This window comes from Dipodomys ordii, unplaced genomic scaffold (assembly GCF_000151885.1).
Source record: "Dipodomys ordii isolate 6190 unplaced genomic scaffold, Dord_2.0 Scaffold48, whole genome shotgun sequence".
Lineage (NCBI taxonomy): Eukaryota > Metazoa > Chordata > Mammalia > Rodentia > Heteromyidae > Dipodomys > Dipodomys ordii.
In genome coordinates, this window is record NW_012267264.1 from 11,044,637 (window position 1) to 11,060,835 (window position 16,199).

The window sequence follows — 16,199 nt, forward strand, 5'->3', positions numbered from 1 at the left end:
ACACACACACACACACACACACACACACACACACACACACACACACACACACACACACACACCCCTACCTCAAGTTGCTCAATCTAAAGTCCTGCTCATTAAGGGCAGGCTTTTACACCCAGATTGCCTGATCTTTTCTCTAAATGCCAGAAGTAGAACTTGTGTGAAATTTTCCACACCAAATGAATTTTGCAGTCATGGACTGAATGTCCCACTTCCTCCTTTTTTGAGATCATCAGTCTTGAGAAGGTGGCCATGGATGGAACATCAATAGTTGAAGAAAAATTCTGTTCTTTAAAATCATGCAATATTTTAAGAAATGCGCTCCAGAAGAATGAGAAAACCAGAACCACATAAGGCCTGATTTGTACTTTTGGTTTTAAATTTTAATTATTTAAAAAATTTTCTGGTCAAGAACCAGTGTAGTGGAATTACTGCTTACTTTTTATACAGAGAAAACTAAAAAACTAAAAAACATATGGGCAATAAAATTATTTCTAAGATCTTTAGATACTAATAATCATTCTACTAAAACTATATCTCTGATAATGATATCGAAGAATGTGGAACAAAATGTGTTTTGTTTCCTTTTGCATATAGAGTAGAAACTAATATTAAAAAATCATTTTAATTTTTTGATGCATTAATGGAATTTTATCCTTGCTTAGTATATACTTAACATTGTCTTATTCTATATTCCACAGAAGTTTGTATTTTCTGCAAAATATACTATTAATTTTTAAATTATAAAATTTTATAACTTATTCCTTTTTTTTTTGTCGGTCATGGGGCCTGAACTCTGGGCTTGGGACTGTCTCTCAGCTCTTCAGCTGTAGACTAGCGCTCTACCACTTGAGCCTCAGCCCTACTTCCAGCTTTTTCTGCTTATGTGATGCTGAGGAATTGAACTAAGGGCCTCATGCATGCAAGGCAAGCACTCTACCACTGAGCCACTTTCCCAGCCCCTACAACTTATTCTTGACTTTTAATATGCAATATGTAACATTAGAATCATTACTTGGTTTAGTACAGAATATCTGACTTGTTTGTTAATGCTAATTTTAGTATTTTAGAATAAAGGAGAAGGTAGAAATGCTGTTAAATTGCATTATATCACAACATATTCAAATATAGATTACAGAAGTTTATGCAGAATGATTCAGTAACTTGTACACTTTCTAAATGCAATTTACACTATCTTAAGGCATTCAATAACAATGCTTTCTTAGTTATTGTGTAAAATTTTATTTGAACAATCATTTTCATACATATTTAATTTTGAATTTGATTTTTTATTCCAAAGCATCATGTCTGAAATTGGTGAAATGCCACACAATAGATATAAACAAATCCCCAAAATCCTTATGGAAGCTAAATTCCATTATACCTAATCCTGAAATACTGATAAGTCATCACTTACTTCAAAACACACATCTCTGTATATGAAAGTTTATACTTAATCCATCAGTCAATGCAATGTCTTTATATTAAATGACTACCTCAAAGTTATAGTCTCTATTTTGTAGTTAAAATGTTAGACAAAATTAAATGACTATGTCTGAGTTATATAACTGTTTTGTTGTGATGTCAGGAAGAGACTTCCAGGTTTAATCTAGTAGGCTTTCAACTCTTACATTCTGTACTTTTTAAGACAGAATTAAAAAAATTTGTAATTTACCTATTGAAAAAGAAGATTTCATATTAGCTATTAACCTACAGTGAAGGAAGTGATTTCAGTGGTATATATTAATATTCATCTAAGATAGCAAAGCAATGGCATTTACCTTAAATTTACGTCTCTGCTCTGCCCAGCTGTTGGAGAACCACAAGTCTGTCTCATGGCTGTAAATGTAACAAGAACAATAATGCGACTGATTTTCACATCTAAACTACATTTTTCATAGGCTAGAAAATTGATTATGTATTTTACAAAAGTAATGTCAAATTTACAGAATTTGGGAAGTGTGCATATGCATGCATGATTTTGTGTGTGTGTGTGTGTCAGTTTAATACTTCTAACCTGAAGAAAGGTTTCATGACATTGAAAACATTGAATATTCTCTTTGACTACCTTTTCTTGTTATGAATTACTACATCCATATCAACTCAAGGAACTGCCAGGAACTGAATTAAACAAATTAATATGAACGTTTATCTTCGCTATTACTAGGGTATGTTTTCTGGGATACATAGTAAAACTATATAGGAAAAACATGTGGTAATGTTTAGGTTAACATCAGCTCTCATTTTCATTTAAATCTTTATATATAATTCATCAATATCTTATTAATCAATGTACCTACTGATTGGACCTATTCAGTTTCTGTTTAAAATAATGAATAGAATATGTAAACATGTTCTGAATACATATATTCAGATACATATATATGAAACTGAAATCAGTACACTACAATTGGTAGTCAAGCTTGTCAGATGTAATATTTCTTCTTTCCATTTTTTGTTATATATAGTAATATTTATGTCATCAGTAGCATAAAAATCTGAGAAGAATGTAGGCGAAAAAATACTGGTCTCATAAATTCTGGTCTGCTTGAAATAGACTCTGTATCATGCAACACTTCAAATCTGACCACCACGTTTTAATAACTAAATGAAATGTACATAAAGATTAGGCAAGTAAATATTGTTCTTGTGACTTGAGCCATCAAAACAATTTTTAAAAATATGTATCTTCTTCCAAACTATGTAAAATAATCTTTATTAAAAGTATATTTTCAAATAAATTCACTTTGTTTCTCTAATGATGTTATTCTTGGTATATAAAAAGTATCATTGTCTATTGACATCAAATACCTTTCTTTGCAAGTGTTGATTCTGATTTTAACTTATCCTTAGGAAATTTAAAAGATAATCTATGCCAACTATACAATAGGTTTTGCTAAATCTTAGTCAAGTAGCAAAAGGATTTGATTCTGAAGAATCGTATAAGAAAACTTTTTAAATGATTTAAAATTTTAACAAAGTACTCAAGTCAAGGCGATGTACAGAGGGGTTACAGTTACATAGGTAAGGTAGTGAGTACTCCATATTGTTTTAAGGACAAATACAACTTACACTGTATAGTATTTGTAGATCCAGGATAAACATTAATTGCTATCCCCATCTAATCATAGTTGTAACCTAGTACAAAATGCTCTTAAGTTTCTATTAGATTTAAAGATAATCTCCACATGTCTACAGTTGATAAGCTTACCAAGTCTTTTAAAATACTAAAGTGTGGTTTTATAGTATATTGATTGCAGTGTATATTTTTGTGAACAAATATGTCTTCATTATTTCCAAGTTCTTACTCATAAAAATCCAACTTTTCTTTGTTACAACATTTGGGCATGAGATCCCCTTAAAAATTGAAATAGTATTAATATACCATAGTTTTATAACCTACAGAATGGAGATATATTCAGGATTAATATACATCATAAAACACTAAATACAGGTGACACAAAGTATGATCAATAACTGTAATCATTGGTTACTACTCAAAATGTTTTTAATCACTGTCTTAGTCTGAAATAACAAAATTGAGGACTTCTGCTAAGAACTGATACAATTGATACAACAATTTTTTTTATTTTAGAGCTATTAAGATGATCACGTTATACATGCAAGTATGTCTTAAGAAAAAAATATGGCTTTTTAATAAAAGTTAACTCCACTGAAACAACAAACCCCAAATAGAACACAGAAGTCCAGTCATTCTTTCCAGAGATAACATAACCAGTAAAAACAAAACTTATACTGGATTTAGCTTTGGAAAGAAAAGAGGAACTAAGTGTCCTTCTATTCAGTCAAGGAAATGTGATAAAATAAAATTTGAGTAACAAACAGTATTTTTCAGACATTCAAACAGTAAATTCTTTTCTATCATTGGTTTATGTTTCCAGTTTGGAAATATTTTTTAATCACAAAAAGAAAGCAAATTCTTGTTCTGAAGCCATAGCAAGGATTGACATACCATTAACTATCTTCGGTAACTTGTAATATATTAAATTTCCTGTAAGTACAAGCAAACTCAAGGAATCAGATAACAACAGAAATACTACACTCACTGCTGTAACATGAAGAGGTATGTGCTGCTTAGGAAAGGCTGTCACAGAAGTAGTGACTAGTTAGAAGCAAAATAAGGTAGGAGGTAATGAGATAAAATGAATCTTAATTGCATGCAGATTCACTAAACTTTGATTATACTTATGGCTATGTCCTGGACTTGAAGCACTATTGACACACCTGTATTCCCTAATCCATTTCCCCAAATGACTTTGCACCCAGAAAATAAGTTCTCATCTTAAATGTGTTTAGGGACCAAAAATGTAAGTAAGTGTTTCAGTAACAAAGTGGGATGTGGATTGTGTCAATCAGTAGCATATAATTTTCCTATCATATAAGCTAAGCTTCACAAGGTCATTATGTAAGACTTAGTTACTATCATCTGTTGGTATACTAAAAACAAAAACAGCTAAGCCATTATAAAGACCTTTTTTAGGCCTTAGGGTTTGGCTTATTTTTCAATTTAATTTTATTGTAAAGATTCTGCCTAAGGGAGTTACAGTTTTTAAACTTAAGATTTCATATAGATATGTGTGTGTGTGTGTGTGTGTATGTGTGCATGTATGTACACACACACTTTCAAAAGAGCTAAGGGACTCTAGGAGATGTGTTTTATGGAACTCTATATTCTAACTTCTAAACATTTTAAAATGTACAATAAATTGTTTTTCACCCCAAAAAATGTTTAATATGTGTTCGTTAAGAAAATTCTATAAAACAATGACTATATTCTGTAAAAAAATTACTTTAAAAAACATACAACCTATTAGTTTCAGAGGACAAATATAAGTATTAAGGACAACAACCTTTAGAATGTGTTTTTTCCCTAACTAACAACAGCAATAACTCCTTGGCAAACCCAAACTGTTTGATGTTTTAATTTTCTTTCACCATAGAGGTTTTCTGTAACTTGTCACTTGGATAGCATTACTAAAGGTTTGTCTCAGATTGCTTTCTTTCCTTTCACACCATTTTACTGTGACTTTGTTCTTAAAGAAGAATATTCACATTTTAACCTATGTGTGAATAAAATCCCATTAAAACATGCCAGAGAATTTTATACAAAATTCTTAATACCTATTCACACCAAGTGTGGCTCCTACATAATTTATGCAAGTAGTGAACTTGGAAAGTTTTAAAATCTATAATAATAGAATTTTTGAAATCTATATTAACAGATTATATATATTATATATACATATCCATATGTATATATAATGTTAAGGTTCAATTTTCTTTTGGATTTAAAGTACCTACATAACCAAGTAGAATAGTTTTGTATATACATACAACACTGTCTGTACATCTCTTATTATGAACCTGAGTTCATAAGAACAAGAGTCCTGTACTAACCTGCAGTGGTCTCTGTTTATCACTGCTTTTAGGAGATTTCAATCCACTTGTTTGCTGTTGTAGTAGAAGTTGCCTTGCTGCCTGGAGAGCCTAGAAGTAAAATAAATAAATAAGAATAATCTAAATATTTCATTTGATATTAAATTGATCATCAGTTACTGCTCAGCTAATATGTATGAGGACCCTCACCTTCTTTTACAATCCTTCTTATTTCCCCTAATATGCAAAACAAATTCATGAAACACATGTATACAACTTTATTCAAATCATAGAGATGTGTGTAATCCTGCAGGAAATAAATTTAATTTGTTTAAAGTGCTTCAAGAAGGAAAACCATAAACTGCATCAATAACCTCATTTCCACAAGGAACTTGTCTGTGAGTGTTCAACTAAAATGCCCACTCCCTTTTAAATTATCATTCAATTTGCATTTTCATATTACAATTTCGAAGCAAAAGCAGTAAGACTTCAAGTGTTACCGGAAGCTGTAATTAAATTTGACAAATCAACATCAGATTATCTTGAAAGTGAATTAATAAGGATTTTCACTAAAGATTAAAAACACTTTTTTTGTACTTACAATTCAAGGGGAAACCTCTCCTTTGACAAAATAAAGTGCAGTTTTAATGCCAAATAAAATTGAGTGGTTTTCATTTGCATTCTTAGCAAAATCAGAGAACAAAGAAATTACCACCCAACCAATCAGGCTTGTTTCTATGTGTGACAGAATACCAATCAAAATAGAAGATGTTTTCATTTATTTTTATGTTTTCTTATCCACTTAGGAAAATGAAATTTAACATAAGAAACTAATGTAAACATGTCTTTTACTAGAGGAAAGACAGTTTTGTGAATATACTTTATAAACTTACCTTACAAAATACAAGTGTCATAAAACAAAATGTATCTCTAATTGCTTTAAAGGTAGCAGTAGAAATTGACATAAAAATAAACTTTTTAAGAGAGTCTATTTAAAAATTCATTTTCTCTGTTAACCACTGAGCTCAATAAACAGTAGAGACAGATTTTTTTCAATACATAAAACTCAAAGATATCACTGCCCTGTTTTATTATTCTCTGTTTTAGAATATAGGGTATATTTCCATAATGGTAAGAAATTAATATTCTTCTATAATAATTAAGATTTTCAGCTGATCAAAAGTACAATTTTGAGTAGAATCAATGATCTGTTTTTAGGAGAGTTTTTTAGTATCCATGACAACAGTTGCTTTGACAAGATGTGCATATGGCATTACACTACCAGCTGGTGTGAACAATGTTTGAACTACTGCATTGAGATGCTGAGCAAACAGAAAAAGTTGCCACGTCTTAACCCTCAGGGAAGGCAGTCATCCCCTGATCAATTATGAAAAGACAGAGAGAGGGCTGCTACAGTCTGGCTCCAAGCAAGTTTTCTGAGAAGGCAGGCAGACATCGAAACTAAAGTAAACAAACTCAGTGCACTAACATCATCTCCTCACAACATTGATTTGTCTTCCCATAGCAGAATCTGGCACAGTTTGTAAAGCTTTTCTTTTTCTTTTTCTTTTTTTTTTTGAAGATACATTCACAATAGTTTTCCCTAAAAACAGCAACAACAAAATAACAACTTTTCAAGTCATGACAAATCACACAAAATATTCCAAGGATGGCAGTGAGCTCAAGCAATTTATTACAGAGTTGTTTGAAGAACAAAAATTCCATAATTATTTCAATATCCCCAAACTCAATGAAAACACTGACTTGATATTCTAAATAATATAAATTTCTTTTTTTGGTTGAGACCTATAAAATAATCATGAGTGCTAATTTTTTCATGGAAATTACTTTAGAATAAGCAGGCCTGGGTCTACAATACAACTTAAAAAATTCAGTTAATTATTTTTCCTGAGGAAGCTAAAATCAATATAAAGTTTGACTATTTTTATGTAATTATTTTTATTTATTTTGGAGTTAATAGTTAATTTTGCCGATATGTACCTTTAGTTGTTTTGTTTTGTATTTTTATTTTTGGCCATCTATTATCTTAAAATATTCTAATGAACACAGTTTAGAACTTCGGAATCATAGATTCTGATACTTTCATTTTTTTAATGGAAAAAATAAAGGCTTCATTAATCAGTTCTTTGTTCAAGGTCATAAAGCAGTTTTGTTTTTTTTTTCTTTTTCTTGTTTTTTTTTTTGGTCCTGGAACCTGAACTCTGGGCCTGGGTGTTGTCTCTCAGATCTTCAGCTCAAGGCTAGTGCTCTACCACTTGAGCCACAGAGGTACTTCTGGCTTTTTCTGCTTATGTGGTGCTGAGGAAAAATCCCAGGGCCTCAGGCATGTGAGGCAAGTACCACTGAGCCACACTGAGGGTTTTGTTCAAGGGCCCTGACTTCCAGGTCATGATGATTCCAGGATGCCCTATGGTCTCTATTCTGTCCAAGGAACCAATCACTAGAGTAAAATTCTAGTTGAGTAAAATTCTAGTACAGGAGTATGCATGACACAATATCTACTTACATTTTTACCAGTAAATATACCATGTCCAAAGTCGTTATGTCGAAAAACGAACTTTGGCGGGAGGTGTGTGTGGGGGGGGGGGGAGGGAGGGAGATGGGAAGGGGAAACAAAGGAGGAGGCAACAATGCTTGATAAGAAATGTACTCATTACCTTGCCCATGTAATTGTAACCCCTCTGTACAGTATTTTTACAATAAAAATAAAATAAAATCAAAGATACCATGTCCATTTTTCAGAATTTAGGAGAAAATTGTCTTTTTATTACTTGAATTTGTAAGAGGATATAACAATTATCACATTATACTCCTTTTATGGTTAAATATCCTCTACATCATTAACCTGGATTTTCTTATAGATTCTACCAATACATGATACAGCATCAAACTTTTATAGTATTCTAAACATCTGTTTATCTGATCAGAATTGGAAGGAACCTTTACTAATATCTAAGCTAGCTCTCTCATTTTATAGAGAAGAAAATGAAGAACTAATACTATAATAGCTTCATTAATACCCCAAAGAACTACCAGAGGTTGGTCACAAACAGTCTCTCACACCTAGGACCACATCCATTTCAACACCCTGAATTATGTTCCTTCAAGCAACCAATGGAATATTTGAATTATCCCTAGCCAAGAACATAGGTCCTCACTGCTGGAATAATGATACTAAAAATAATACTAATAGAATAACAGCAAGATAAATAAGTGGCTAAAAACACACTTCTGCTTTAGATCTTGGATCTCACATGCACTAAGAATAGTTGAGGATCATCTTCCAATACAATTACTGAAAAATAATTTCCATTTGCCTCCACACCAACATTTTTAGTATCAGTAGTTTGTTATTGTAAACACAAGAGGTGGGAGAACAAAAACAACTCCAGAAGAACAGGAATGATTGAAAGCCCATAAGCATCAGTCTTTGGCAGTTTGCCTTCTGACTGCATGCGTCATAGGACATTTTTATTTCTATGTCTTGGATAACACATTTGGACTGAATTTCAATAAACAATTGCTCAGAGATGTTTAGGTCATCTCTGTAATTTATTACTGTAACTACTCAAAAGATGAAAGATTATGAGATAAAACAATTCTATCCATATTTGGTGCTAGGTGTCAAATTACATCAAATATTAATTTGAAAACTGCTTTCCACTTCTATCAATAAATATAAAAGGTAGTCTCCAAGGCCATTCATTAAGTTTTATGAATCAATGACATATTTATATGATCGTCTTCCCTTCCCAAAACAATGCAGAACAAAAGCCAAATGATGTTTACAAAATTTCCTTTAATAATGATGAGGTCTAATTCAAATGGACAAGAAGAACGAGGTTCTGAAGGCAGCCAAACCATATCTAGTTTCCCAAAACACATTTGTTTTGAATTAAGGGTGCATTTTACTTAATGAAGTTGCCTAATTTTAGTAAAGCTAAAGAAAATTGGGATAGGGTATTTTCAAAATTGGAATCAGATTAAATATTTCATAAGAAACAAAGAATAAAATATTTTCAAATAAACTAAAGATATATTTTTGGTAGCATCAGAAGTGTGAGACTGCATGTGTTTTATAGAACTGAGTGCATTTTCTACTTATTGTAAATGTCACTTCTAACAGTTACTGAGTAATTTTAACCAAACTAAACTTTCATTAAGTTCCAGCTTATCACATTTTTCTCATGATGAACCTTACAAGACATAATTCAATCAAATAAGCTGTTGTGAAAATTAATTTGGCATGAGAAAACATTGTAACCTGTGGGATAAAGACATTATTTTCTGGAGGAACATGGGAAAAATTGACCAGAAATAAAATTATTTGAGAATAGTTTGTAAATACCCAGTGAAACAAAACAAAGCAAAAAACAACAACAACGAAATTCGCCCAAACTGTTGAGTCTGTTGAGGCTTACAGGTAACTTTTCTTTTAAGTAAACATATGTATATTTTGGGAGAAAGAGAGAGACATCACTCATATCTCGCCTATCTCTCCCCATAAAAATAGGAATGCTTAACCTATCAGCCTGTTGCATTTGAGACATTAAAATGAAAAATGACATCTACGCCCATTAATATCTTCAATGTATAAACAGCACAGTGTGACACATTCTTGAGAGCTGAAGGCTACAAAATCTCTCTGAACATAAATAACAAAGCACTCAGAAGCATATTTGATGTTGAGATTCATCTCTGAGCAAAACACTGCTGCCTAGGCTTCTTATGAAAATAGATGCGGCCCAAATGGATCCCCTGTAATTGGTTTCAGATAGCGAGGTCAGAAGAAATATGATACAAGAAGCGATTATGTGGAGCAGGCGAAACAAGAATGTTTACACAGGCACTCCCTGCTTACACTGACAAGGAGTGGATAGTTTGCAGATAACTAGAACCAAAACTAAAATAAAATAAATAAAAACTGTCAACAGGGCATCCAGATTTTTTTGTCGTCATCATACTCCCATGTTTTAACCTTTCACACATCATGTGTTACTTGGAAATAGGAACATAAAATAAGTTTCCAAACAGAATTTCCTTTTCTAATTATTTTCTCAGTGTGACTGATAGAAAAGCACCTTCGGATTCCTCCACAAAGGATATGAATTTCTATTCTGCTTGGCCTTTTTCTTCCTATTATGTTCTCACTACAGAGAATATACTGATAAATGTAATCTGAAGTCTCATAATGTTATTTAATAGAAGAAAATTAATCATCTAATTGTCATAACCTATTTTCAAACAGCACTCTATCAGAATGATATTATGCATCTGTAGCTACTGACCCTCCATTTTATCATGGTTAATATATAATTAGGCTAAGTTTCTTGAAAAGGTAGATAATTATTCAAAAATATTTTTAAAATAATTGTTTTTATAGCATATTTAACATAAAGTTAGAAAGGAAATGTGGATATACTATATTTACGCTGTGTTTCACTGTGAAGGCCAAACTGAAAAAAATTAAACTCATTTATGGTAGTAAAACATGAGTTTTTAAAAACTCTTATTACCAATCAAATGGCAATCCTTTTCAACTTAGTATTCATGAAGTCAAGTCAATGGAAAGAGAATCAAGGTATTAAATCTATGATAGACTGAATCCTCTACTCATTCCCAGAGTAATAATAAAGTCCACAAGGTCCCAACACAATACACTCACAGTACAGTCTAGTACAGCTTCTCAATTCACCTATAAAATAAGCTAACAGTAACTAATTGCTTTAACAGGTCCTGTTTTTCCAGATTTGAATCACATACTCGTTTGAATAGGATGAGCACTCTTTTCCTCAAAGTTGCATTCTGTAGTCTGCAGAAAAAGTAGCTGGGATTCATGCACCGATTTTGTTCATTCTTTTATTTCCAATGAGAATGAATGGCTCATGAAACACATAGAACATGAAAATTACCTACATTACTACCAAACATCTATTCATATAAAGGAATTCTTTCTAAGTTTAAAATTCTTAAGTGTGAAAGGTAAAGGTGACTTACAACCAATTTTACTGAAATCGATTATTTTTAAAACTTATCAGTTCCATGGTACATGGTCTCAAAACTACACTGGTTAATGAGTGTCTTGGTTATTTCTTCTTCTGCTACAATATGTCTTATTAGTTTCTCTAAATATATTGCTAAGTAATTTTTTGTTTCTCAAATAATTTGTCTTTTTTCATTATGAGGCAGCTTCACCTTTTGTTTGCATACAAATTGAAGATTAATTACTGCTATGTTGCATATTAGACATTAACTTAAAAAAATCAGGTGACTCAGTTATAGTATAATATCTAGGTATAATCTCTGATCCAGATTATATATAGTATATACCTAGTATAATATCTAGGTGAATGCTCTGTCTGGATTTTTCTTGCATTTAAAAGTAAAATTGAAGAAGAGTTAGTATCTGGTAACTATTTGAAAGAACTAAATATTCACTATCAGATATTATTAAAACTATGTAAATATTTTTACTATTTTGTTTATTCCTCTAATTCCACAAATAACTAAATATAGCAGATTTATGGAGATAGGAGGGTGATGCGACATTGTTTCTTCCTCAAAGAGCTTACAGTTTTGTAAGGATCATCTGGTTGAATGTTGAAAGGCCACAGTGTTAAAACAAGAATCACAAGAGGTGGTGTCAAAGTAAAAGGAACAGGACTTAGTACCTGGATATAGAGTAATGGATGGGAAGGAGTCAAAGATGAATCCAAAATTTCAAGTCCAGGGTATCTGAGAAAATTGTCATACTTCTCTTGAAAAATAGAAGACTGTGTAATTAAAGTGGATTTAGGGGAGAAAGTCTTACTGTTTTTCCTGCTGTTATGATCACCAAGAGATTTCTAGAGTAGATAGTAAGTCAGAACACTAGTCCAACACTCACCAGACTGATAACAGATTCTCAGAGCTAAGAGATGGTTAGGTGGTTAATGTAAAAGAAGCTTATTAGATTGCTAATAAAGAGAATGCAATGAGAAAGACCTAAGGCCCCAAACTTGAGAACTATTTTATCAGAAAAAGTGAAAAAGGAAAGGAATGAATTGTGAGGAAACCATGGTAACAGAAGTCAACACATATGAACAGGATAAAAAGGTGAGAGGAAAACTATACACATACCATACCTGACTTCTGACAAAGATGACAAGAACATGCCAGGGAGAAAAGGCAGTTTTTAATAAATGGGGATGGGAAATTAGGTATGTATATACAGAAGGATAATAACACTAGACTACTATGTTCCACCATTTATGAAAATCAATACTAAATGAATCACAGAGAAATTTATTTCAAAATGTGAAATCACTAGAAGAAAGCATAAACTGCCATTGTTTAAATTTGTGTGATCTCCAAAAACATAGGAAACAAAAGCAAAAATGAGAAAATTGTTTCAAACACAAATGCTTCTGCACAAGTAGAAGAACTGCACTGCTGACAACAGTTGATATCCAGAATATAGACAACTCAACAACAAAACTCTAACTAATTCAATTTAAAAGGTGAACACTGAAAGCCCCTTAAGCTCCCACCCTCAGCAAAAGTCTGGAGATGTACCGCATCTTTCTGCTACTTGTTTTATTCTGGTTTACTTATAAAGCTTCACTGGAGCTTTTTAAAAATAAGAGATTTAAATAGATATTCATAAAAGAATACATAAAATGGCCAACAAATATATGGAAAACATGGTCAATATCACTACTCATCATTCCAGCTAGATTGGCTATTATCAAACAGACAAAAGATAACATGTACTAACAAGGGTGTGGTGAAAAGGGATCCTTTGCATAGTGTTGGTTGGAATGTAAGTTAGCACAGCCATTATGAAAAATAATATGGAGATTCCTTGGAAGACTAATATCAGAACTACTAAATAATCTAATAAACTACTAAGTGTATATGAAAAAATGAATTTAGTATGTTAAAAATACATCTGAATTTCCTTGTGTAGTGAAATACTATTATAACAACCAAGAAATGAAAACAACCTAAGTATTCTTTAAATGATGATTAGATAAGGAAAATGAAGTCCATAAACACAATGAAACAATACTCAGTCCTAAGAAGGATGAAGTTCTGTCATTTGTCGCAACACAGACGGAACTAGAGATCATTATGTTAAGTGAAATTAGCACAGAAAGACAAGTACCACATGGGTCTCACTCACATGTGAAATTTAGAAAAAGATGATGTCATAGAACTTGAGAGTAGAATGATGGTTAACAGTTGTTAGGGAGTGCAGAAGAGCTGGAGACATGGAAAGAGGCCTACAGATGTGTAAAAGTTAAGAATGAGAAACGTTAAGCTAAGAATAAGACGTTTTGATGTAGTGTTCCACCATAGGGTGACTGTAGATAACAATAAGGTACATTTTACAAGCTAGATGAAGGATTTTGATAGTTTTCAATATAGAGAAGTGTTGAGTGTCAAAAGTATGTTTACTGGTTAAAATATTACACAGTATAAACATGTATTAAAACAACTCCTGGTACAACATGAATAAGGAAATTTGTTTTTATGTATTCATTTTTAAAATAAAATTTATAATACAAGACATCTGAAAATGTTAAATACAAAATTATTATATGATTTTATCATTCCACTCCTATGTGTATGCCCAAGAGAATTGAAAACATATGTTCCCTAAAGAATTGTACATGAGTGTTCACTGAAACATTATTCAGTAAAAGCCAAGAATTAAAAATAATCCAAAATGTGCATTAATTCATGAATGAATAAGCAAAATGTGGTTTAGCCAGGTAATGAAATGATAGTCAATTATGAAGGAGATGTGGTTTTGATTTGTAGATAAACGTTGAACATCATATACTGTGAAAGATGTTAGTAATCAAACATTGCATTTGAGGTAAGTCCTTTGCATGAAGTATCTAGAATAAGCAAATCTAGGGAGCAGAATTATAGATTGATAGAGGCCAGGGCCTGTAAGATGGGGATAATGGAAAATATCTGTGAATGAGTAAGAGATTTCATTTTAAGGTAAGAAAAATGTTCTAGAATTAGAACGTGGATAACTGCACATCTGGATAACAAACTATAAAACTTCAACTGTACATGTAATGGGTAAATTTTACTATGCAAACTATGTCTCATATTGTTGGTATATACTTAAAGATTGTGATGGGAAGTTATGGGTAGTATTGTGTGTGTGTGTGTGTGTGCGTGCATGTGTGTGTGTGTGTGTGTGTGTGTGTGTGCGTGCGCTGGTCCTTGGGCTTGAATTCAAGAACTGGGACTGTCTCTGATCTTTTCTGCTCAAGGCTAGCACTCTACCACTTGAGCCACAGTTCCATTTCTGGTCTTTAGGTGATTAACTGGAGATAAGTCTCACAGACTTTTACACCCAATCAAGCTTCAATCCTTAGCTATATTTCCTTAGTAACTAGGATTATAAGTGTGCACTACCAACTCTTGGCTATAGGTAGCATCTTTAAACACCAAAATCTGAGACAAAAATCTGATGAATAATCTTACAAATATAAGCATTTGTGATGACCTATCAGATGTCAACTCCCATAGTCTACGGCAGTAGAGTTGGTGGGTAAATAAATGGAGAGATAGGAGAATTGAGCAAGTCTCCAGAGGAGGTGAGAAAAAATAGACAGTCTAGACACAGGAGGGAAGAAGGAAGACATCTTGTGACAGGCTGAGAAGTGAGAGGTGACTGAGATGTAGATGTAAGGTGGTCTCAATTCAAAAACCATAAGAAATTGTAATTATCTATTGGGGATGAGATTCAATTTTGGAAGAAAGAAACAGGGAAATTTTCTATCATACTCTGAGAAATTAGTAGGTAGAGGAGAAAATGAAATTTGAAGTGTTATAGTAGTAATGCACCTCCATATATATTGATGACATATAGTGATGTCTTCTTCAGGTTATCTACAGAACTATGTAAAAACCTGTCTGGTTTTCCCTGATCAATTTTGGTGTCATCATTACTCAATCACCCTGAAACCCTGAAACTTTTCACCTGTCTAAGGAGCCTGACACCTGTAATTAAGTCAAGGTATAAGACACTTTCTTACACTCCAGGCTACGCTGTTGTGAATTCTGAGGAGCAGTAACCTACAGCTTTTAAGAGTTAGCAAAGTAGGGTGACACAGTACTGTCCTCTCCACCCGCCCCAGAAAAAAAAGATAGCAAATAAAAAAAGAATCTATCTGTGATGCCATACTAGTACATATATATTTAAAAGCTCCAATTAGCAACCAGAAAAGTACATACAGAATAAGAATTACTGGCTGAATTTCAAAAGACATCTTTTGCCTCTTCTTAAAGGCTAAATGTATACTACTAAGTCACAATGAAACTTAATTTTCTCATCCCTTAAGTGTGGTTTATAGTATTTAACTTTGCTGATAGGTGATTTGTAAAATCAGAGAGGATAATATATCTGAAACTATCTTTAATGCTAAGGATAAAATAATATTTTTCCCAATAAACTTTTGAAGTAATAATATTCCTCTAAAGGTAAAAGTTTTCTAAGTATATGATAGTGGTCACTTGAGACTGACTCCTGGTTTCAACTTATAGTACCTGCTAAATAGTAATGTATATTTTAACTAATAGACCCAGCACACTATAATTCCAAAAGTTTACCACAGAATTTACTTAGTTTTCTCATTACAAGATGGAATAGAAGAAACCCTAGGTCTTGTTGGCACAGGCCGAAATTTTCTTAATAGAGACCCAGAAACACAACAAATCAAAGAAAGGTTGGACAAATGGGATTGCATGAAATTGCAGAGCTTCTGCATGGC

The 16,199-nt window shown here is 32.3% G+C and overlaps 1 protein-coding gene across 9 annotated transcripts in view; it reads right to left on the bottom strand.

The window, feature by feature from the left end:
- The window catches only part of Foxp2 (forkhead box P2), a 259,198-nt gene that overhangs the window by 149,814 nt on the left and 93,185 nt on the right, over window positions 1-16,199 (bottom strand). For 8 of the 9 annotated variants that reach the window (XM_013019924.1, XM_013019921.1, XM_013019925.1 and 5 more), the window contains one exon: window positions 5,422-5,511. In XM_013019924.1, coding sequence (XP_012875378.1) covers window positions 5,422-5,511 — 90 coding nt within the window. Of the gene's footprint in view, window positions 1-1,784; window positions 1,843-5,421; window positions 5,512-16,199 lie in introns of all 9 variants that reach the window. The other variant, XM_013019929.1, reaches the window with a different exon arrangement.